Source organism: Sprattus sprattus (assembly GCF_963457725.1).
Source record: "Sprattus sprattus genome assembly, chromosome: 2".
NCBI lineage: Eukaryota > Metazoa > Chordata > Actinopteri > Clupeiformes > Clupeidae > Sprattus > Sprattus sprattus.
In genome coordinates this window covers 55,446,852-55,470,359 of record NC_137921.1, presented here as the reverse complement: position 1 = coordinate 55,470,359, position 23,508 = coordinate 55,446,852, and the positions used below count along the sequence as shown (strand labels likewise).

General features: G+C 46.2%; 1 protein-coding gene across 1 annotated transcript in view; it reads right to left on the bottom strand.

The window, feature by feature from the left end:
• The window catches only part of ror1 (receptor tyrosine kinase-like orphan receptor 1), a gene marked incomplete at both ends in the record, with an annotated part of 43,487 nt that extends 20,629 nt beyond the window's left edge, over window positions 1-22,858 (bottom strand). The window contains 3 exons of the mRNA XM_080831916.1: window positions 11,795-11,831; window positions 12,645-12,932; window positions 22,810-22,858. Of these exons, the coding sequence (XP_080688042.1) occupies window positions 11,795-11,831; window positions 12,645-12,932; window positions 22,810-22,858 (374 nt within the window). The remainder of the gene's footprint in view (window positions 1-11,794; window positions 11,832-12,644; window positions 12,933-22,809) is intronic.
• Window positions 22,859-23,508: the final 650 nt, after the last annotated feature.

Below are 23,508 nucleotides of genomic sequence, written 5' to 3'. Positions count from 1 at the left end.
TCTGGTCCATGACCGCTCGCTGCTCAGAGTGACTGAGGGAGTCTTTCATTCGAGGGGGCCGGGGAAGAAAGAGAAGAACACCTCCTCATGTTACCACAGAACAATAGCAGCCTCTCTTAGAGTCGCAGAGGACAGAAGGACAGAGGTCCAGAGGGAACGAGAGAGAGAGAGAGAGAGAGAGAGAGAGTATGAAAGAAATAGAGAGCGGAGAGAGAGGAAGAAAAGGAGAGAACGAAGGGAAGCATAGGAAAACATGCACTCAGACAGACAATAAGGATAGCAGCAGATCAAATGCAGTGACAGGAAGTCTAGAAAAAAGCCTAAATACTTGTACTCTGTAGAGTAGAATAGAGTAGAGTAGAGTTATAATCACAGAAGTCGGTGATACACAAAAACATGACAAACAGACAGACAGACAGACAGACATAAAGAAAAACAGACAGACAGACAGACAGACAGAAAGACAAACAGACAGACAGATAGACAAGCAGTCAGAAAGACAGACAGACAGACAGAAAGACAGACAGAGAGCGATAAACTTAGACAAACAGTGTAAGGCCACACTAAGCTCTCTGAGAGGGAGAGCATGTGATTAGGAAGAGGAGGAGAGGGACCTGACAGTGAGCCATCATCACCCTAGTGGAATCACAGGAAGCGTGAGCAGGATCTGCCCCCACACACCCACACACAGCAGACACCCCCCCAGCTAATTCCCATAACCCGTCTGGAGAGACAGAGGAACTACCTGCAGGGGGTAAAGCTCGCCTCTATCCCATCACTCCTCACCGCTGTATCAGGATGATGACATCACATTCCCCAGAGGAGTGTTTTGGGGGAGGGGGTCTCAGCGCTGCTTCTTGAAAAAGTGAGTTCTCATTCCCCTGTCAGAACCCTGATCTCCTCCATTACGGAGACTATTACAATTACTGTTCCGAGGTAAGAGGGTGAGTCCAGGGGATGATTACACACACACAAACACACACACACACACACACACACACACACACACACACACACACACACACACACACAGAAGCGTGTGCACACACACATACACACACACACACACACACTCAAAACAGAACTCTATTTAAACATGTTCATCCAACTGATTCCCAAAAGGGAGGGACAAAGGGAGCACAAGCTGTTGGGACTCAAATACTACTGGAGAGAGAGAGCGAGGGAAAGAGAGAAAGAGAGAAAGACAGATGTGGTGATAAGAGAAAGACAAGTTTTGGGAAAACAGTGCAGGTTTGTTTTTCTACTCAGTGACCCTTGATGTGTACAGACACTTCAATAACAAACAGAACTGGCAGAGACAATATCTATGGAGGTGTAAGAGAGAGGGAAACTAAGTTGGCTGGAATCGGTTGACTGAACATATGTAAACAGAAGACTGTGTGCTGTGTGCCTATGCCTGTGTGCCTGTGTGTGTGTGCTGTGTGCTGTGTGCTGTGTGTGTGTATGTGTATGCGTGTGTGTATTTGTGTGTGTGTGTGTGTGCGTGTGTGTGTGCATGTGTGTGTGTGCATGTGTGTGCGTGTGTGTGCGCGCGCGCGTGAGTGTGTGTGTATGTGCGCGTGTGCATGTGCGTGTGCGTGTGTGTGTGTGCGCGTGTGTGTATGTGCGTGCGTGTGTGTGTGTGTGTGATGTGCGTGTGCGTGTGCGTGTGCGTGTGCGTGTGCGTGTGCGTGCGTTTGTGTGGGTGTGAAAAACTTCCTTTGAGGCCATTACAAAGATATGACTGATGTACTGTATGAGCGAGTATCAAAGTGTCCCCTAGCTCTTAAACAAGCAGATAACTAACTAGACAACACTATACCTGTCAGTACAGCCCTTGCAATGCTGTTTGTTATTTGGCCCCTCTGCCAAACCAAGCACCTGGATTGAATTCCTCTGTGTTTGCTCTGGCAAAGCTGAACTGAGGCTAAGACCATGTGGGGGAAATGCAAAATAATCACAAGGCAGACTATGGAAAATGGTTCTTCCTTTCATACATAACCTCAGGTAAGACAAGTATGTGTGTGTGTGTGTGTGGGTGTGTGTGTATGTGTGTGTGTGTGTGTGTGTGTGTGATACAGTGCGAGTCATCCCTCTCTATGATTTACACACTTGAACAGTGAACGTGAGATGATGTTGAGCACTTGGGGAAACAAGAACGCGCATGTTGAACATGGCTGTGGCTTCCTGTTGAGATCAGAGATCAAGGAAGAGAGCAATTAAAGGCCCTCTCCAGGCGAGCCATCAGGGGGGAGGAAAAAGAGTGTGACACCGCGGGAGCCTCCGAATATTCCCCATAAATCACAGCGCTTCTCCTGCCATCAACCTGCCAGGCCCATACAAAGAACAGCCTGGTTCACCGCTATAAACGTCTTTGGCAAGGCATGCCGGAGGAAAAGGTCATTAAATATCATTATTTTAAACATATTTGACTCCCTTCCTCTCTCCCTCAGTTCCACCCATGCTCTCTTCATTTAGTTCAATTCAAACTGCTTTACTCACACACACACACACACACACACACACACACACACACAAACATGAACATACAGTCCATCTCCCTCTACTCGCACCCATTCACTCTCCACACTGTCTTTGAGTACCCAGCTCTCTTTTCTCTCCTCTTGGTCTTTCTCTCTCTGCCACACACACGTGAACATAATGCCCACTATAGAATGAGAGCACTGTGCATAGGCAGAGTTATGAAGCACAGATTTGTAGGTACTGGGGCATCCATTTGAGAGGGACTCTGGGAAAAAGGTTCATGATCTCCCTATAAAAAGGGATTTACAGGCCCGTGGTCCCTCTAAACCTAATAGGAACGACCACCCCCCCCCCCCCCCCCACCACCACCCCCCAAGACCCACAGAAAGCCAAAGGCAAGAGCACATCCTGCAGCTTTCATTCATATTTAGAGTCGACTCCTCGACCGGGTGCCCTTCTGCTAGCCTCGAATGGAAAAACATCTCAGTGTTTGGCAGGAAAGCTTCATCATGGAAAAACTCAAGGAAGGACAGCTTGGGGGGTTGAGGGAGAGAAAGAAAGAAAGATAGATTGAAAACAGGGAGAAGGAGATGGGGTGATAGAGCTTGAGTATATTACATAAACTGTCTGGACTGTCTACCACCAGACTAAAGTTTTTTTCGGGGTTGATGAATGCAGGCTAACATTGTCATTCATGTTAAAGTAACCAGCAAGTACATTCAGAGGAAAGTCATTAGCTACAAGGGTTGACTGGTCTATGTGTATCTCGGACACTCCAACTTGTGTGCCTTTTGAGGACAAAGCTACTCCAGGGTCACAGCATAAACTCTGGCTCCAGGCAGGTCCACTTGAAACACAGATGCATTAAATTCACCCAGAGAATTTACAGGATTTTCCACGGTTGTACTGTGCTGAAACAGTTTGTAGTGCCCTCGAGGACTTGGCTGAGCAGCGGGACCCTGTGTCTGTGAAAAAAAACCATGGCCAAATATGTATTATGTAGAGCTACAGAAGATGCAGCGTATTTTAGTGCTGCTCAGATAGGCTTTCAAGTCTGTCCCACATGGCTGCGGGATACTTTGGGGTCGTTGGGCGGGAGGCAGAGTTCAAGCGACAGAGTCCTGCCTGCCTGCCTGCCTGCCTCTCTGATGTGTGGGCAGACATCCGATCTGGCTCCTCAGAGAAGCAGAGGGCTCCGGTGGAGGCTTTTGTCCTCTAATTTATTAAGCTTTCAGGGGGCCACACACAGGCACGGCCAAAATGGCAGGACCATGTTGGGAGAGCAGTTTATGCAGGGCATATCACTTTGCTTGGAGCCTCTTTCACTGTCGACTTCTATCTCTTTTTATCCCGTATCCTTCTCTGCTGCTCTCCTTTCAAATCTCTCGTTCTCTCTTTCAGTTTATGAGGGCGGCTCTGCTTTATTTTATGTCTGTGAGATTATAAAACTGCACTTAGTGTTCTAGTCAATTCTGTGTAGCATTTTTTAGCAGATTTCTGATGCATCACAGAATCCCATGCAATCACACCGAATCTGCTCCGAACACCAGGGCAACAAGAACCACCACATTCTTGCGGAGAAGCTCTGTTCTGTGTCAGCCTCATTCTTCTAACCTCTTCCAGCGTCTGACAAGCCCTTTGGCTGGCACTGGGACAAATCCTCCAAAATCGAAACCAGTGCAATGTGCGTAAGGGGCTCTCAACAACACCCCACCATAGATCTTCAGTCCCATAACCAGCGTGAGGCTTTTCTCATTTAACAAACAAGTAGCTGTCGCGTATGAGGGCAGAGTGTGAGATGTAAAAAAAGCACTGAGACACAAGTTAGTGTTGGCGGAGCTCTCCATCTGAACAGAGAAGGCAGTGGGGCGGAAGACTAGTGCGAAAGGGAGGTCAGAGCCAGATAAAAGCTTTTCTTTGCCCGATTTCTGGGGGGGCAAGGCTGGAGCAGAATGGGTCGTTTGGATGCGGCATGGCAGGAACAGTGGGATCATTCATGGGGGAGAGGCACCCTGGAGCGGTCTGGGCGGGCAGGGTTACCAGCCTCCCAGCGGCCTCCACTGTTTCCCGACGCTTCTCATGGAAACTCGGACAAGAGGCCAAGAGGAAAGGTGCTCCCCAAGGGATAACACACACATACACTAATACTCATGTGAATTCATACTCATACACACTCTTCAATGCTCAGATATACACAACACACACAAACACACAGACACATTTTTAACTCAGAAATCCACACACAAAGAGTATTACTCACACACCGATCTGAATATTACAGGCAGACACACAAACACACACTCCCAGTCTCAAAGAGGTGAACACTCCCAGACATACACATAGACGACCTGAAGTCTCATAGACGTGAACCCTCCCAGACATACACATAGACGGCCTGAATGGGAAACATTACCCTCCTGCTCACGGGGACCCCTAAATCTTTCAGAGGAAGGAGGCAGGGGCAAATGGGAGAGGGGTTAAAGTAGCAACCCAAACACAGTCAGACAGGGGAAGCCTCGACCATGACCGCCTTTATGAGCCATTACTCACCTCCTCGAAGGCCACAACACCACCATCACAAACACACCATGAGACTCTCCATTGTGAGGATCCGAAGAAAGGCTATTTGTAGACATGCCCTCAGCTGCTTTCTGTCTATTGGGATGAAAACTGCGACTCCTTCAGAAGAAGGTGGCACTGAAATGGACGTTTCTGAACCTTTTATGAATGTGGGCTTCTATTACCGTAAGGAAATACAAAGGTATCACACAGGTAGCCAAGTGGTCTGAGAGAGAAGGCCAAAGAAAGAATGTGCAGAGAAACAGACATGTCTGCTGGACGGCTTCCTTCTTGGCACCGTGGCCTTCTCCTCTGGCCCAAGAGTTAAACACAGTACCTCCACCCACCAGTCATACACTGGCACATGGAGAGAGGGAAGGGACAAAGAAAGAGAGAGAGAGATTCAGAGGAAGAGAGGTGACCTCAAGTACCCACTGAGTGACTGGGAAAGCAGTTAGCTTTGCAGTCGGAGGGGTGGGTGGCGTGCCCACTAGTCTGAGGTGGGGGGGGGAGGTTTAGGTTTCAGACTGCACCCCCGCCACAGACTGGACCAGGTCAAAGGCCTTTTCCCTGGTGGGTCATATTAAGACTCCAATCTTCAGTCAATCAACACTTAGTTAAAGAAGGATCTATAACAAGGTAGGGACTGAGGTGAATGAGTGTGAAGGAGTGAGAGAGAGAGAGAGGGAGAGAAACCCACAGTTCATTGAGGAAAACCTGCCTGCACAGGATGTGTGTAAAAAAAAATCCCAGGATCCACTGCTTTCCTCATACGTCCAAAAATAACATGCTAATATATTTATACTGGACCAATCAATGTAACTGTTACCTTTATGAGAACGGCATGTAACGTATTATACTGCACAGGATGGGGGAATGGAGCTACATTTTGTATTCATGCATTTAAAAGTCCTCGAAATGAATGTAAGGTGGACGTGCTATTGGCTTTGGCATGGCTTCTCCTCTGAAACATTACCAATGTGAAAATGGTAATCAGCTTTCAGCTCCAATTGTTACTTCTGAACAAGCTGAATGTTCAACACTGTGTCAAGGCATGAAAACACATTAAATCCACACAGGCGATCTACCTCTCCTAAATCAATGTGCAAGGGCTACTTATAGTATAAGCCCAACAATACATCACTTTAATGATAATATAATTAGATTACTATCATCAGCATTTGAATACAGTATCACATTCACCTCTGTTTTACCCAAATAATGAATGGATCTTTCATAGCTGGCCTGAGCCTTTTAATCTGACTATTCATTGATGTTTCTCTTAGGTGCAAATATAAATATTTTTGGTCATAAAGGATAGCTGATGGTGCATGGATGGAGGGGATGGACGGGGTGCTTTAAGGGTTGAAGCCCTCTACTGCCCCCATCTGTGTAGTGCTCTGGTGAGTAGTGAAGGCAGTGAATCAAAAGCAGGGCGGAGGGCTCCACTCCTGAGCCAATGCCCTGCCTGACGTGTCAGAGAAGCAGCAAGTGGGAGACAGAGGGCGTCTGGACATCGTTAGGACTGCCCACCCCCAACACCATCCCCACTTACAGCACAACGGGAGGAGAGGCAAAGAGGGGAAGGAAAAAAAAACATGGGAGAGAAAGTTTTTTTTTCCAAATGCCTTTTTTTACAGCCCTGAGAGAAAAAAGGGGTCCCTTCTCAAGCAGGCTTTGGGAAAGTTAAACAGCTCTGACAGGGCTGCGACGCTAATATTAATCTTCTCAAACGGGCAAGAAAACGGGATGTTATAAACAACTGTGAAACACGGGGCCCTTTTGGAGCTTTTCAAGAGCTGCCCCTGCCCCGCGGGTTTCCCCCGGAGCTCACGGTGGGGCTGCCGTGTATACATTAGCCTGTCTCTTAAGAGCCAAATCTCAGGCCAGAAATCATGTCTGTTTACCTTCAATTGATGATATTTTGATAGCGGAGAATTATGAGCCAGTTTCTCTCACATTATTAATTTGGTCCACTTTACCAATGAATGGATTTTACCCTGGGTCTGGAGGCCTGACACAGGCAATAAGAGCTGGCTGGGGCTGAGGGAATGTTTGCTCCTGCTCACGCTAAAGGCCTTAAGAGGCCCACGCCAGAACCAAGGACCGTGCGGCTACCAGAGGCTACTGTGCTCCGGAGGAGAAGAGGGCTGCCTTTGAAGGCCTGAGGTGTCAAGCTGTGAGAGCGCAGGGTGGTACGCTGAGATTTAAAGACCACAACATTAGCCTGAGGCTCTGGACATACATCCCAAATCACAGGTGAATATGAACACCATAACTCATGTCAAGCCATCAAAGGGTATACGTTTTAATGGCCCTATACATTACACTAATATGGTTTTCGTATGGCAGAGATGAGAGCTTGAATCTGCGATTTGGACCCAAGTTGCACTTAAGTGATTTGAGAGTTGACTTGAGACTCGTCCTCAAAAGACTTCAGACTGAACTCTGACTTGAGATTTGGGACTCGTAAACAATCTTAATTTATCTATTCTTTGATTTTTTTGGGTACAGACAAAAAGGGAGGGAGAAGCCGAATGTCATTCCCTCCCTTACTATCACACGTAACCTTACGCACCTGGTGGTGTTCGCTTGTCACAATTGTTCAGAAACAGACAAGCAAATCCTTTCTTTACAGTTTTTCTCTCAAATCATCCTTAACATTTTCGAAACAGAAAGCGCAACAGTGGATTACCTGCAAAAGCCTGTAACTCTCTCAGAATGCTTAGTTTATGCTTCAAAATAAATAATCATGTCCATGAATATGTCAATTCCACCAAAACCCAAGTCCTTTCGGCATGTTTTGTAACCAAGACAGACTCAAAGCTCAAAGGCTTTAGACTTGACTTGGACTCGAGCTCAAAGACTTGAGACTTGACTTGGACTCGAGCTCAAAGATTTGAGACTTGACTTGGACTCGAGCTCAAGGACTTGAGACTTGCAAAAAAAGGCTTGTGAGCAGCTCTGTGGTATGACATTCTCTTTCTCTCTCTCTCTCTCTCTCTCTCCCTTTCTGATTCTCCCTCTTCCCCGGTACATGTTTCATGGGTTTTCCTTGGGTCAGAAAGACGGGAGTGGGGAAGTGTCAGCAACAGCAGGCTGGGCAGAGGGAACGAACGTCAGGCACACGAACCATTTTTCCTCGCCAAATGTTTGTTCTGGCCCCTGGAAAGATTTTTCCAGCACTCAAGAACAACAGAGTGGGGTTCGTTGGGGAGACAGAGGTGTGAGTCCGAGTACTCTGTCCACGGTGGGCGACTGACAACCCCACGCAACAATGGCGGCCACTGTAGCCGTACCTCATGCCTGCCTCCAGAGCCTACCCATTCCTCATCCCCAATATACTATTACACTCCTCCCAGGTGGTCCCAGGCAAATAGTACACATGGGAGCGAGGGATTGGGACAGAAGAAAGAAAAAATCAAATCCATATTGTATTTATTAGCACTCATGAATGGATAGCTTCAAAGCAAGTGCTTGGGAGCTGCTAAAGGCTGAGCCAAGCGGGGAGTAAAGGAGAGAGCTTGGCCTTTTCACCGCATGCAAGGGCAGATTTCCGCGACGGAGCCCACAAAGCCACTCCTGGGTCGGGCTGGTGGCTACATCCTGCCTCCGTGAGCCTGGGAACAACACGGCACTCATCCACCCGGGCTGTCGTGTCGGGGATGTTTTTACAGCTAATTAAAAACACAGCGAGCAGGACGAGGAGCGTGGCCCCGAGACCGCTCAGGACGTGCCATCACATACCGCGTTGGCTTGAATTAAATCTGTTATACATACTGGAACTGTGCGTAGAGTCATAGTGTAAATATAAATAATTTATCTTGATTATTTTAAATATACAAAATGAACTAAGTGAAGTTGTATCATGTAAAGTTGCTGAAGTCTTTGAGTTAGCCTGGTACTGGTGTGTGCATGTTTGCACGTGTGTTTGTTCACTGTGATTTGTTGCTTATTTAATATCTTATTTCTTATTATTTTTTCTTTTATTCAATTTCATGTTGTTTTATATTCCTGACATTTAATATACTTGATGTTTGCGGGTTTAAATTGGCCTGACTTCATTGTACTGTGACATTTTTAAATGCAGAGTAAATAAATATAATTTGATTTTGGCCTGAATTTCAAACGTCTCTGGACTGCTGGCCATCTGTTTCTCTCAGTCTATCTTCTTTTCCTCAGTTCAACTTTTCCTCCCCAGCCCTTCTCAAACTCTACACGATTTCCATCTCTCACCCCTCTTCCAAGGAGGGCCTCAAGCTGGAAGCTCAACCCCAGGGAGAGTGCGCCGCCTCAGGGATCACTAACTCGGGCTACAGCCCCACAGCAGGACCTGTCCGGGGAACATATTCATTAGCATCTTGGCCATAAACCAAGCTAGGGAACCCCCTCCACCCTCTCCTCTCAAACCCTCACACACCTCCACAGAGGCTGCCTGTCACATGGACCCCAGGCCAGAGGGCATGTCGGAGGAGGAAAACAAGGGCAACATGCCTAAAACAAAAACGGGGACAGACAGGGAGAGGAATGAAGAGAGGAAAAGAAATGATCCTCTTAATAACTTCCATTTGTCTCGTCCTTGTCTGATTCATCTTGGCAGGACAGCAGGGGCTTGTTGATAATGTCACTGAAGATAAGCTCAAGCTATCCACAGGCACAGGCACACACACACACACACACACACACACACACACACACACACACACACACACAGAAACACACACACACACACACACACACACACACACACAGAAACACACACACACACACACACACACACACACACACACACACACACACACACACACACACACACACACAGAAACACACACACACACACACACACACACACAAGCTTGTGGTGGTGGATGTGACTCGGTGTGTGTGTGTGTGTGTGTGTGTGTGTGTGTCTGTGTGTGTGTGTGTCTGTGTCTGTGTCTGTGTGTGTGTGTGTGTGTGTGTGTGTGTGTGTGTGTGTGTGTGTGTGTGTGTGTGTGTGTGTGTGAGTGTGTGTGTGTGTGTGTGTGAGTGTGAGTGTGTGTGAGTGTGAGTGTGTGTGTGTGTGTGTGTGTGTGTGTGAGAGTGTGTGTGTGTGTGTGTGTGTGTGTGTGTGTGTATGTGGGGGTGTCTGGAGGTGTGTGTGGGAGGGGGTAATGGGACAGAGGTGGGTTTTGTGGACTTTAATCAGCGTCAGCGGCTCTGGAGCGCTGCCAGGAAAGAGCTGACAGGCCTGTCAGGATGGAGGGAAAGGAGGCCTCTCATTAGGGCAGACAGAGAGAGGGAGAGAGAGAGAGAGGGAGAGAGAGAGAGAGAGAGAGAGAGAGGGAGAGGGAGAGGGAGGAAGGACAGTGAGGGTCTGTCCAGACACTCACGCACAGGGGGAGAAGCACAGGTTACGTGAAATCAGACCCACTTCACACACAACACCCCAATGAGGTTGGTGGAGCCCGCTCGAAACTGTGAGCAATGTACAGGTGATAAACAGTTTGGTTTGGCCGCTAATCCAAGAAGCACACAAGCTTGCTGTAAACTGTGCAACTGGGTAGGGCTTGCACGGTGGAGCTGAGTAAAATGGAAACATCTGGTTAGCAGAGAGTGGAGCCAGGTGCTAACTCATGATGCTAACCAACTAAGACATTCACATGCCAGTGCTAGAGCGGTGGACACATGCTCGGTCACTCCGCAATTCTTCCCCTCTTTAAACCCTAAACTTCAGCTGACCCCTCCGGCCTTCTCCAAGGCCATCAATCTGCCATCTTAAAGTATCAGGGCCAACTCTGCGGTGAGGACATCCTGACAACTGCTCTCTACACCTGCTGCAACCCATTAGAACCAACCAGGGGTCTCAAATCCCCCTAATAATCAGAACAACGCTGGGCTGGGCTGCTGAGGTTGGCTAAATCAGAATGTTCGGTAGATAAAATACAAACACGAATACGAATATGAAAACCTGGGTGGGCAAAAACAGGCGAGTTTGCGGACAAGCAGAACATTTGAGTGATTGAGTGGACAGCCATGTTTAGAGCAGACTCTGGGGTGAGCTAGCAAGCTAGCGCTGCCTGTCCTGTCCCGAGGTGAACTGCGGGAAGAGGGTGAATGGCTGACGCCAGGGCCTCCCAGACGCCTGAGGAGGGTCTTAGCGCCATGGGGCTGGTGCGATATCTCCCGTGTTGGATGTACGTGAGACTATGCCAAATGTGCCCTGAGGCTCAGGACCGCCAAACATGGGCAGGAAACCCAACGGCAAGAGGCAGCGGCAGCCGAAGACATGCCCTCACGCCACAATGTGAAACACACGCTTGAGAGGGCACTTGAGACCCAGCTGTTTAAGCCATGTGTTTGCAATAGTCTTATATAAATACACATACATACAGAGCACACATCTTTACACACACATTTTTATGTGCTGTATACACAAATGTAAAAGAGTTTTTATTAAGCTCTACATTCTAAGACGTCTGGGACGTATGTGTGGGAGAGAGAGACCAGTGGGAGAGAGAGACAAGACAGAAAATAGCAAAAGAGAAACAGATACGGAATAAAAGAATAAAACAGAGAATGGAAAGGCTAAGAGAGACAGAAAAAAGAACAGAACAGAAAAAAGATGTAAATGCCTTCCTCCACAGTTGACAGCATTTGATGGGGACTATTAACTCATCAGTTCTCCCCAAAGTGTTTGCTTAATGCTGGGGTTTGGACGGTGTGTGTGGTTGGAGATGGAGGGGAGGGGAGGGGAGGGGAGCTGACTTACGGTGAAGGCCTTCCAGGCAGTGGCGTGGGGAGCGGATCTGGAAAAGAGAACATGGGCTTTTACTGCGGGGCAGGAAACAAATCAATCACAGACGAGCCCTGCGAAGGAGCTGCCAATGGAGCTGGAACACAACAGGGCTGAATCCATCCAGGGAGTGTTTTCTAACAACATTCCACAACACAGCCATTAAATGTGATGAGTTTGTGGTCAGTGTAAAACTGTGGCCAACAAAGCTGGCTAACAATTTATTTTAGGGCATAGGACACCGACATGAGTCCCTCAAGACACCGACATAAGCATACATAAATACTTATTCTTATAAATACTTAAGTCTGATTCAGTCAAGTGACAGCTACCATAAAGGCTGTTTTTGTCAACTGTGATGTCAAGTGACAAGGTTATAATATAACACTTTGTGGGAAATGAAATATCAAGTTATGACAAATGGCTTTAATAGATAAGTGCATGCCTGGTGTTGGCCTGACAGAGTGTGCCTTGTGAAAGCAGTAATTGGCAAACAAAGGCAGTTTTAAAACACATCTCATCATCAGCATTATATCATTCCTCCTGATTATCACTGGCTCTTTGAGATCTTTTATGAAGAACGTCTTTTTTAATTAAATTCTGACTAAGTGGATTTCATCATGGAGTTTTAAATCTTTTCTAAGTTGTAATTTCTGCTGGAAGCCAGCACACTGACAAAACAAGTTATATTCACTGTATCCAAAACAGCTTTTGATGTTGCACAGTTGACTGCATGTCTACAGCATGTGATTCACCAGAGCTGCTGGTTTCTTCAGAAACACACCGTGAGCCAGAGCCTCTGGGCCTGTCTCAGACCTCCACTCACCAAACTTGACGAACAGAATGCCGGTGGTAGACACGGTGTTAAAGCTGTTGGTGGCCACGCACTGGAAGTAACCGGTATCGGTGGTGTCCAGGTTGCGTATGCGCAGGCGCGAGCCGTAGGCGGTGGGCCGGTAGGAGATGCGGCGGGGCTCCTGGACTACCGGAGCGTCGTTCTTCAGCCAGCGCAGCGTGGGCGGCGGGAAGCCCGACACGTGGCAGTGCAGCTCGGCCGTCTGGCCCAGGGACGTGGTGATGTTGTTCATGGGCGAGTCCAGCTGCAGGAAGGGCACTACCAGAGGGGGCAGGGGGGGTCAGGGAGGGAGAAAAGAGACCAGAAAAGCAGAGATGTGATGAGCATCCATACTCTTTTACTTCACATGTTTACTAAACCATGGGAAAGACCTTTTTTTGCACTGGTACAGTCCTTTATATATGATCAAATACCCATTCATTTCACTCAATAATCTAATACCAAACATGCTTAATGAACTGCCTTTTTTAAACTAATCCTATCAGAGCACTCCACATCAAAATGCAGATGAAATTGCCTATTACAAAATGAGACACTATGTCAAAGTTACTTCCCAGAGCCTATCCCACAGACAGAACTAGATAGCTTAATCTTCATAGATAGACAGAGTGCAAACATGTACACATGGATGCAGATGTCTGTGTGGAACACACGTCAGCACAGGGGCGTGATGATGCAAGACTTAAATTAAGGATGGTTGCTTTTTAAATGACATTAAATGTATTTAAAATCACCTTAAGGCTATTAAACGTAGCATGCTGGGAGACCGTGGAGCCGTATGAATAGGCTGGTCTTATCTCAGATCCCTAGATCATACACACTGGAGCAACCCCTCAGGGTCCATCGCAAACAGCTGAGGTAAAAGCTCCACTTAAACACATATACATTTCATTGCATGTACAATCATATCTTGTATTGGATTTCTTCTTGAATTGCATGTGAAGGGCATTGGCTTGATGCACTGTAAGCACGCTACTTCTATTAATTTGACACACTTCTGAGGTCAAACAGCACCAGTCTTATGGAGCACTGTCTCCCACAGCCAAAGGAGATTCCCTTTCAGCAGCAGCTAGGCATTTTCCAGATTAAATATCCTGCAAAGTTTCAGATTCATTAGAGAAATACAGTTTGGCTCGTTCTGCAGTCGACTCTCTGTTGAAGCTCACATTGAGCTGAAGCAGACCTGCAGGCCACGGGGCACTACTGTTACTTTATCCTGCTCACAAAACATTTCTGCATGTCTACATCAACACCAATGATCTCTCTCTCTCTCTGTATGTGTGTGTGTGCATGTGTGTGTGTGTGTGTGTGTGTGTGTGTGTGTGTGTGTGTGTGTGTGTGTGTGTGTGTGTGTGTGTGTGTGTTAATATCGTTGTGTCTGAGCCAGGGTTTCCACTAGTATTTTTTTCAAGTATCCAGAAAGAATTGATTTAACTGACAAATTTAAAACTTACCGCCGCATGTTTAAATAACAATTTACGTTCCAAAAGCAAACATAATGCAGCCTATGATGTTCACCTAGGGTGAGAAAAGAATGACAATGTCCTCAGATCAGTGTTACTGTTACCATGGCATCCTTGAGTGGGCGTTTGGATGTAGGGCGGGAAATTCAATTCAACACAAATAGTTAAGAACTTAAGACATAAAACTAAAGAAAGAAACCAAAGTGTAGCCAGGGAATTTTTTTGAAACTTTTAAACGCACATGTTTAAGCATTCTAAGGCAGAAAGGACTATGCCGTGTTTACTGTTGCTAGGTCATTGTGGAACTATAAACCTTTTGCATAACCTATGCTTCAAGTTATAACCTACAACTATGCCAGAGTACTCTCAAAGCAAAGGCCTACAATAAGACTGATTTATTTGTTTTGGTTCAAACACAAATGTCTTGTTTAAGGACATGTTTTATGTTTGAACATCATTAATGTACTTTTGACCGGCAACTTTTTAATCTAAAGTTGTTTTTTCAAATTCATTTTACAAGGCAAAAAAACCGGCAATTACTGGTCTGAGCATGTGTGGACGTGTGTGAGAGAAAAAAAAGTCTGGCCTGAAAGCAGTTGTTGAACTTAAACTGTCGTTTCACAATCCTTTCGTGATATTTTGTGGTTGCCGCTGTGGTGGTGAATAATTAGTTCTCTCACCAGTCCTGGTGTCTTGCCAGAGGGAGAGACAGGAGCTCTGATGCCGATTTCCTGGAAGCTCCCCCTTACCCCCACAGTCCATACTCTAAAGGCATCGTGTTGCCTGGCCCACATCAACACAGTATCTCCACAAGGGCCACAGAGCCTTTGAAGGCCCCTCTACAGCTCACTCACACGGGCTAACACAAACACAGATATCTCTGGGAACCTCTGCACTCCCATATGGAGCTGAGGGGAGAGAGACCAGAGAGAGAGAGGACTGGCATACACACATTTTATATCCACAATAATTCAGGGAAAGTTCCAGAGGGTGGGCTTGTGTTTTTATGAGTGTATGAGAGAGAGGGCAGGAGAGGGAGTGAGAGGCAGAGAAAGAGAAAGAGAAAGAGAAAGAGAGAGAGACTGTGTGTCTACTAACAAAGATTCCAATTTCGATATCTGTCAAGAGTTTCCTGGGACATCCTGTATCTGGTCATGTGATCTAATTGAGTTTGGTGTTCCCTGTCTCTCCTGCACTGTTGATCCAGGAAGTGAGGTCAAAGCACCACTACCTCTCAGCATGGCCTCTTCCCCTGCAGAGGGCCCGTCCCACCTCCACACAGTATTACATTACCTCCACTGCCATTCAGCAGGTGGGCTGCTGAGAATGCTTCCCCAGCAACCCAAGCTACATCATCTGTTACTGAAACCTTCAACACAAATTTTCCACGAAGAAATATATTGAAACATATTAGAGAGCAGGTTCCAGGAGGGGTGCTATAACTGTTTGTAATACATAATGACAACCTAGTTTTATTGCAATGTGTGCCATTTTAATATTCCAATGCACTTTTCATAAGATGTGAACACTGATATCAATTCAGAGGACATTTTCTTCTCCTCAAAGTGATTCTTGTCATTCCTCGTGCACGTCCTGGGAGCATCTCTTACAGACAGAGAGGCCAGCGCGGAGCAGGGAGCTATGCGTGGAATGTGACTTTGACGAGTGAATTAATAAAAGTATATGAGGTCCCTGTGGCCCATGGGGAGATGGGGGGGGGGGGGTGGACTGGGTGGAGGGGGGTGAGGAGAGGCCCTGAGGCCCCACAGCTGTGAATCAACATCTCAAACAGGACCAGAAGAACGTGTGTGTGTGTGTGTGTGGGGGGGGGGACATTAGAAGAAAGTTATGCAGGAGTGATCATGAGAGAGATGCAACCAAGACAATGAAGGAGAGGGAGATAAAGAGAGATAAAGAGAGAGAAAGAGAGTGGGGGAGAAAGAGAAAGAAGGTAAAAGATGGTTGGAAGGAGGGAGAGAGGAGAAAAAAGGGTTTATCTGATTCTTTTGTCTCTCCACTCTATAAATCTTCAGTGAAGGTTGGCCTGTCCTTTGCATAAACAAACCGTGGAGTGTCCTGGGGATGTGTTTTATCTGATTAATCCAGACAAAGAGAGGCCTACTGTGCTGTGTTTGCATGCCTTCTACAACATTCTGTCCCTGTTTATCTGGGGAGCAACTTTTAAGGACAATGCAACTTATGCAATACCTTATTTAGACATCTGTGAAGTTGTGTTTGTGCCAATAATGTCCGCACCTTTCTTAAAAATCCTCACACACAATGTGAGAACATCTCACTAACTCCATGTTTTAATGTTCTGTTTAACAAAATGATTTGTACTGACCTCCATAACTATTGTGATCCCAGTATCTATATTTAAACGTTCTCCTATTTGTTTCTCCAGGGTTATCACTCCATACAGATCCATCAAGTGATTGCGGCTCATGGTTCCCAACGAGTCCAAGCCAGAGCCCACAGACTCCCTGACCTGGGGTCAACTGGCTGCAAAGCCCTGGTAATCTAGTACCAGTGCAGGGTAAATGTTGTTGCTTGGTTTTGTGGCCGCGGCACGCCGGTGACCCCATTCTTTTGTCATGGGGACCCTGGCCGGGTTTAGGGACGTTTGTCTTGGCAAGCAGTGGGCCTCCCTGCTGGAGACCCTGCCTGGCGGAGGGGTGGGAGGGAGGGACAGTGCCTGATGTTTGAAACACTGGACTTTTGTCCCCATAGAGGACTGAGGATTTTTGCTGGCAAGGGCTTCTCTGATGGTGTAGAGCAGGTTGTGTAGAGCAGGTTGAGTAGAGCCCCACCTCCTCAGGGTTATACACCCGACCATCTAAGGGTTCTGATAAGGGATTGTTATGGGTTATTTGCTACAAAATTGATAGTCCAAAACATGAAAAAGACAAAGCTGAAAGCCCAAAGGATTTTATTTGTTTATTTGTAAGAAAACTGTGATATCCATAGAAATTAAGGTGTGGGATTAAGGTGAAGGATTTTCTTATCAACATCAGCATCTTTGAGTTATGCAAGTCTATACTACAAAATGAACTGAATAAGGCAAAATATCATACCCTGCTCCTACCCTATTCCCACTCACACTAAAAGATGTTTATTTCTCTCTAATATGTCGTGATGGTGTGTGGGAATTGGAGCCACATGGTAAAGTCGAACCACTAATCTATCCCCTGGCAGTGGTGTACTGGTCATCAGGCATCGGTGGTCTAGTCGACTGTACTAAAAACTGCATGAAGTGTTTACCGGCCCTGTCTTTCTCTTTACCAGCCCTCTCTGTCTGCCTGTTATTCAGGGTACGCATGAGAGCATGATGCATGATGCATGTGTGTTCCTGCACTGGGCTTATTGGCCAATTACGACCAAGATAGTAATGGGCGTACACATTAGACTAATGCAAAAGTAGTGTGAAGCAGTGAAATGGCCAACGAAAGCAGAACATATCATAACGCCAAGGAGGGGCCATAAAATTAGAGGCTGAGGCAAGAGGCTTCCAAATGTAATGAAATAGACATACTGTCTGGGCATCAATATCCACAAGTGGCTAGTACCTCAGATGACTGAGTCAGCGGGGAGCAATGTACATTAAAATAGGCTAGGCTGCACACTAAAATTGCTGTACTTTGTGGTTACCGAACTTATAGAACTTAGTTATAGTTATAGAATTATTACTATACACTTTTTACAATAGAAAGGTGCATATACCCTTACCATAGCCTATTATATTTAAAGATTATCAGCAGTTATTTTGTCACAGCTTTTTCCACATCGTTCAACCATAAGGAATAGCGTGGCCCCAGAGAGCAGAGTTTGCCAGTAACTTTACATTTGTTAGTTGATGAGAAATAGCCCGTTTTCATGACAAGCCAGCTTGTGTTAGATGGTAAGCTTGCAACACCCCACAAAGCCCTACAAAATAGCTTTAGTCAGTCACTAACTTGTTTACGGTTTCTACCAATTGATATTTTAAATGTTAGAAACTGGTGAAGTTACTGACTGGCATTGAACAAAGCTATCGACAGCTAACTCAGCTTGCTGCTAGTTTCCTTGTCATCTCTTGAATCAACACAAACAAAATATGTAAGATGTAAATTATTCAGTGTTGTGTGGTTTCTTTATTTATAAAAAAAAAAATGACAGCAGAAGACTGTCCATGACGTCGACTGAAATGTTATGTGCAGATAGAAGGTAAAGGTTAAAAAAAATAGCCATTTTGAATGCTTACGCAATTAAACCAACGCTACCACTGTAGTCTGCCGATACGTATCTATCACGCCTGCCTAATAATGTCAGGACTACTTTAGCTTTTTCAGACTGGGCCCATTGTGTCAGGAGAGCAGGAGACAGAGGAAAGAGAAAGGGAGGAAGGAGAGGAGAAGATAGGAGGATTTAGAAAGGAAACGAGCAAGAGGTGGAGATAGGAGAAGAGATGGGTCATGAGAGACAGCAGACACGAGAGTGCATTTGACAGACAAAGAAGAGACAGTAGTAGAGGAAACAGATGAGGAGAGAGGACATGAGATTGAATCAGTAGAGCTGCTGTACATTAACCCACACTACAAGTGCACAAGTCAAGGGTCGAATTTCTTTCCCAGTGCACCCCTGTCCTCTGGCAACCTACTAACATTAACGATAATCTTAGTTAGTAGTTATCTTCTATGGCTCCAGTGGGAATTGGAAGCACAGGATTAATGTGTTGTGACCAGTCGTGACGCTGCTGGCAGTGTCATAAATGATGATGCAGTGAACAAAACTAATGTTCAGAAGCAGGAAGTGAACTCTCTCAACAGAGACATGACGCTGCTCGGCTAGTGCCAGGTTGCTAACTAACGAGCTAACGGCTCAGCTTGGGCTTTCCACAAATAATCTGGATTCGCCTTGTGAGTTATATGTCATATCCGGTCTTGTGGGTTTTCCACGTCTCACAGAGATTTGCGCTCTGTAGTATTCCCTGATATAAAGTCAGGTGGTGATATACGACACCTGTGACTGATTGGGAATGAAAATGTGTACCCTATTCCGTGTTGTTTAACGGATCTTGTATATGAAAGGGGCTTTATATACTTATCTCCTTTCCCTCAGTACTTTATAGGCTCCTATTACCTTTGCACTCTCCTCCTCATCTTCCTCTTCCTCTCCCCACTCATCTGTTGGGGGGTTAGGGAGGGAAGAAGGAAGCTCTCCCTTTCCAAGCTAATATCCTCCATCCCTCCCTCTTAATCTCCTCTGTCCAAACAGTCAGTCCCTTAGAACAATATACAAACGCTCCCGATATGTCCAACGGATGTTAGCTCTGCATTTGAAATTTAGCCACGTAGCAGTGCTGCACATGCTGATGGCTAACGCACATGCTTCTGGAAGGCACCGCGATGTGCAAATTTACAGTACACCCCAAATTCATGCACACATACACACACAGACACACACACACACACACACACACACACACACACACACACACACACACACACACACACACACACACACACACACACACACACACACAATCCTTTCTTGCTATACATTGGGTTTATATAAGAACCCCCTGCTGCTGATTTTCAGGCCTGACATGATAATGGGATGATAATTCTGCTATTTGACTGATAGGAGCTAAGCAGGGAGGCACAGGGCTCTCTTTGTTCCCTCCTCCCAGGGCACGAGAAAGATCCAAACAGAGATGAGGGGATTTCTGAAAAACTGAGAATGACGGTACAGAAATACACCTTCATGTTGTATGGAGCACACATAGGCAGAGGGATCATAACTATCATGCCATATCTATATAGGCTCTTGGTTACATAGGGACTACAGATACGCAGTCCTATGAACCTGCAGCATTGAGCAATCAGTGCTTTAGATTTTTCGTCAAATCTGATCCTACGTCAGGTTCACTTGTTTGACACTGACAGAGAACAGGTGAACCTCATCCCTAAAAGCTGTTAAAGGAACTGTGTACAGCTAGTCTGTTTACAGTGGTCTGGTAGGAAATGTGCTAAACAAAGATTCTCTCTTTTCAGCCCAAATGACATAATGAAAGGAACACTGAGTTTTCATTCCTGATTCAGGCAAGACATGGTTGATCATTTAATTCTGACAAATGGGTAGGACACTGTGGCTGACGTGTAGAGAACATTAAAGCTGAGCAAACTCGTCTGATCGCTTCACATTGAAAATGAATGGAGGGGCACGACAAAGAAGCTTGAGCCAAAAGTTGGATTAATTAGTTTGCCCACCGGCAGCCAAGCCCGAGATGAGACTTGGATTACATCTGTGGACCCTCGACTATAAAGATAAAGATAAAGATATCAGGATGCCTGTGGATTAATTAAAGCCTGTATTTCAGCTGATGTTTTGCTTGTGTTAATTAAAATAACAAGACAGGCTAATGAGACAACTAACTATTTAGCACCCTTGCCAGCAACCTAAGGTAAACTAATGTAATGATAGCCGGCAGAGAAGGTTAATTCTACACTATTGTGTAAACAGCACAAACCAGATATGAAATTTGTCTATAGCATTTTGTTATCAATAAACAGCCCAAAAAGGCACATTGCATTCTGGATAAGGTTAGCTGCCAGACTAGTTTGTGGAGTTCACTCCCCTCTCTTCAGCACTCTCTTTGAGAAGATCAAAACGTGGCCATCAAAGTTTCCTTTTCTTAGTGGTTGACCCTTTGGTTCCTGGCAGAGGACCCAACATGCACAACACACACACAAAACACACACACACACACACACACACACACACACACACACACACACACACACACACACACACACACACACACACACACACACACACACACACACACACACACACTGTCTTGTCCTACTCAATCCACTAGGGAGTCTCAGACCTTGGACAAACTCAGGATTGTACAACTAAGCAGTGAATCATCACAGATAACACTGGGTCAGTCTCTCTCTCTCTCTCTCTCTCTCTCTCTCTCTCTCTCTCTCTCTCTCTCTCTCCTCTCTGTCAAAGAGCATATTGTTTGTGTCTTTTCACTCTGGCACACTTCAGGAGGGAGCCTGGTTGCTGTTACTAAAAGGTGATAGATGGGTGAAGGGTAAATCTTACTCTTACTGACGGACAGCATATATATTTTGAATTGACCTCAACTTAATTATGAGCAAAGTATTTTTTCAATTGCTTTAAATTAAAAAATGTAAGATGTGAGTGTGCATGTGTCTTTTCAGCATATGTGCGTGTGTGTGTTTAAAGCAGTGAGAGAAAAAAGGAGAGAGATTTAGAGGTGTGAACAGCTATTTAGACAGATAGGCCTAGACATAAAGAGGAAAGCGTATACAGCCAGGGAACGCGGCCAAAGTCTGATGAAAAACTACATCAATTCCCACTTGTGCTTGCAGTTTTAAATGTCAGGTAACCAAATCACTTGGAAAGTTCGGCCTCCATCCATCAGCTATTTTTAATATCGCAAATTACCCAACGGCTCCCCCCCTCCCAGCGCCATGTGAACTTCCCGGGGTTCCGGTCAAGAGAGGGAACAAATGGGACGCTAAAGTAATTCATCCCATCAAGTGCACTCCAATCAGAGCAGCGTTCCTGGTGTGTGAGAGAGCGAGGGACTGGCCAGAGGGAGTCGTGGGTTCATACGGGCCGATCCAGACGTGGCCGGCTCTGAAGCCGGGGGCCCTGGAGAGATATGCGAGCAGGTTCACAGCTAAGAAAACAAGAGGAGGATGCTGTAGTCTTAAGCTCCAGACATGGCTGCCAAAGGTGAAACTCCAAAGCTTTAGCTGTTTTGACAGCAATGAGGCTGCCAAAAACTCATACATGTGTAAGTAGGTATTGCACTGCACTCCATTGTGTGTGTCTTTGTGTGTGTGTGTGTGTGTGTGTGTGTATGCTAACATATGTGTTTGTGACTGCATGCTCCCTACATTCCCTCCCACACCTTATACATATGTGTGTGTGTGTGTGTGTGTGTGTGTGTGTGTGTGTGTGTGTGTATGTGAGAGTGCGATTTTCTGTACACAATAGAGTGTGGCTGGAATCAAACCACAGCATATCCGACCAAAGCATATCATCAACTGAAGTAGTCTGCTTAACAGCATATCTGAGGCGACTGCACTGAATCTAATCAAGGGCTTTCAGCGCTGTCAGTCAACCCTGTATCTACGGCGATAAAGTACATGCCAGTGAACCTCATCAGTGCCATGGCAACACGTGGGAATTCCCCCCACAGGTGCCTCAGGAACAGCCATGGTGATGTCACCCACATAATGAAGCTCCTTCACCATTTTGACTTTCTGCTACCGATGCATGCTGATAGGCCCTGAGCCAATCACGGCCCTGAATGCTGTCAGAGCCAGCCATCACGGGTCAATCCCAGCTGGAGACAAAACACAAGCTAATCTTGGAATCGGTCTGTATGATTAAGGACTAAGTTAACCACCCTATGTTAAGAGCAGTTCACGAGGCACAGACTACGTCAATTTCATTAAGTGTGTTCGCACAGCATGATTGGAAACTTGTTTTTGACTATATTGACCTGCTTTACTACAACAAAGAACACTTCTCTGAAAGATACACCTCAAAGGATACAACCTTCTGGAAGCACATTTTCTATGTATTTTTGCAAGAAGAATGAATGGTTTTGTGTGGGCTTTCTTCACAGGGAGAAGTGACCTTACCTTTCTCAGGCCCACTGGACACATTCCAGGTAGAGGAAGCTGCGGCCATGTTAGGACCAGAGGGAACATCAGCTCCTGTAGGAGACAAAGAGAGAGAGAGACACAGAGAGTTAGAGAGACAGAGAGAAGGAGAGATTTCTGTGAACAACAAAAAGCCACAGCTCAATAACATCCAACTGTGTTCTGTTACGTCTCATATTTTGAGAGGCCCTGGCGCTTTGGCTCGCTCTGTGAAAAATGGCCTTTACGTGGCCAAATGTTTGACAAACACAAAGAGAAGGAAGCCAGTTTGGCCATGTAGTGAAGTGGAGTTAGTAAGGCCTCGACCAGACTTTACTGCTCAGTAAAATCAGCGTCATTGCCACACATTAAATCCTAAAGACGAAGTAGCACAAGCTTCCACACAATGTGCTCATACTTGAGGCATCATCCACTACTGTGCAGGCTGGATTAGATTGCAGTGAATCCGCCCCATATCAATAGGTGCTGACAGATTTTAGCTCTTCGTTCCAGCACGCGGAGATGCTCCGCTAACAATGAGTCCTTTGCCTGTCCCTAGGCCAGGGTTTCCATCCCTCCCCTCCCCTCACGGCAGACAGTAAACAAAGAGTGTCCTCCTGCTAGCCGTCAGTCAGGCTTTGTGCTCGCGCCGCTGCTCTCTCTCCTGCCTGACATGACAGCCGCTGTGGAGCGATGGAC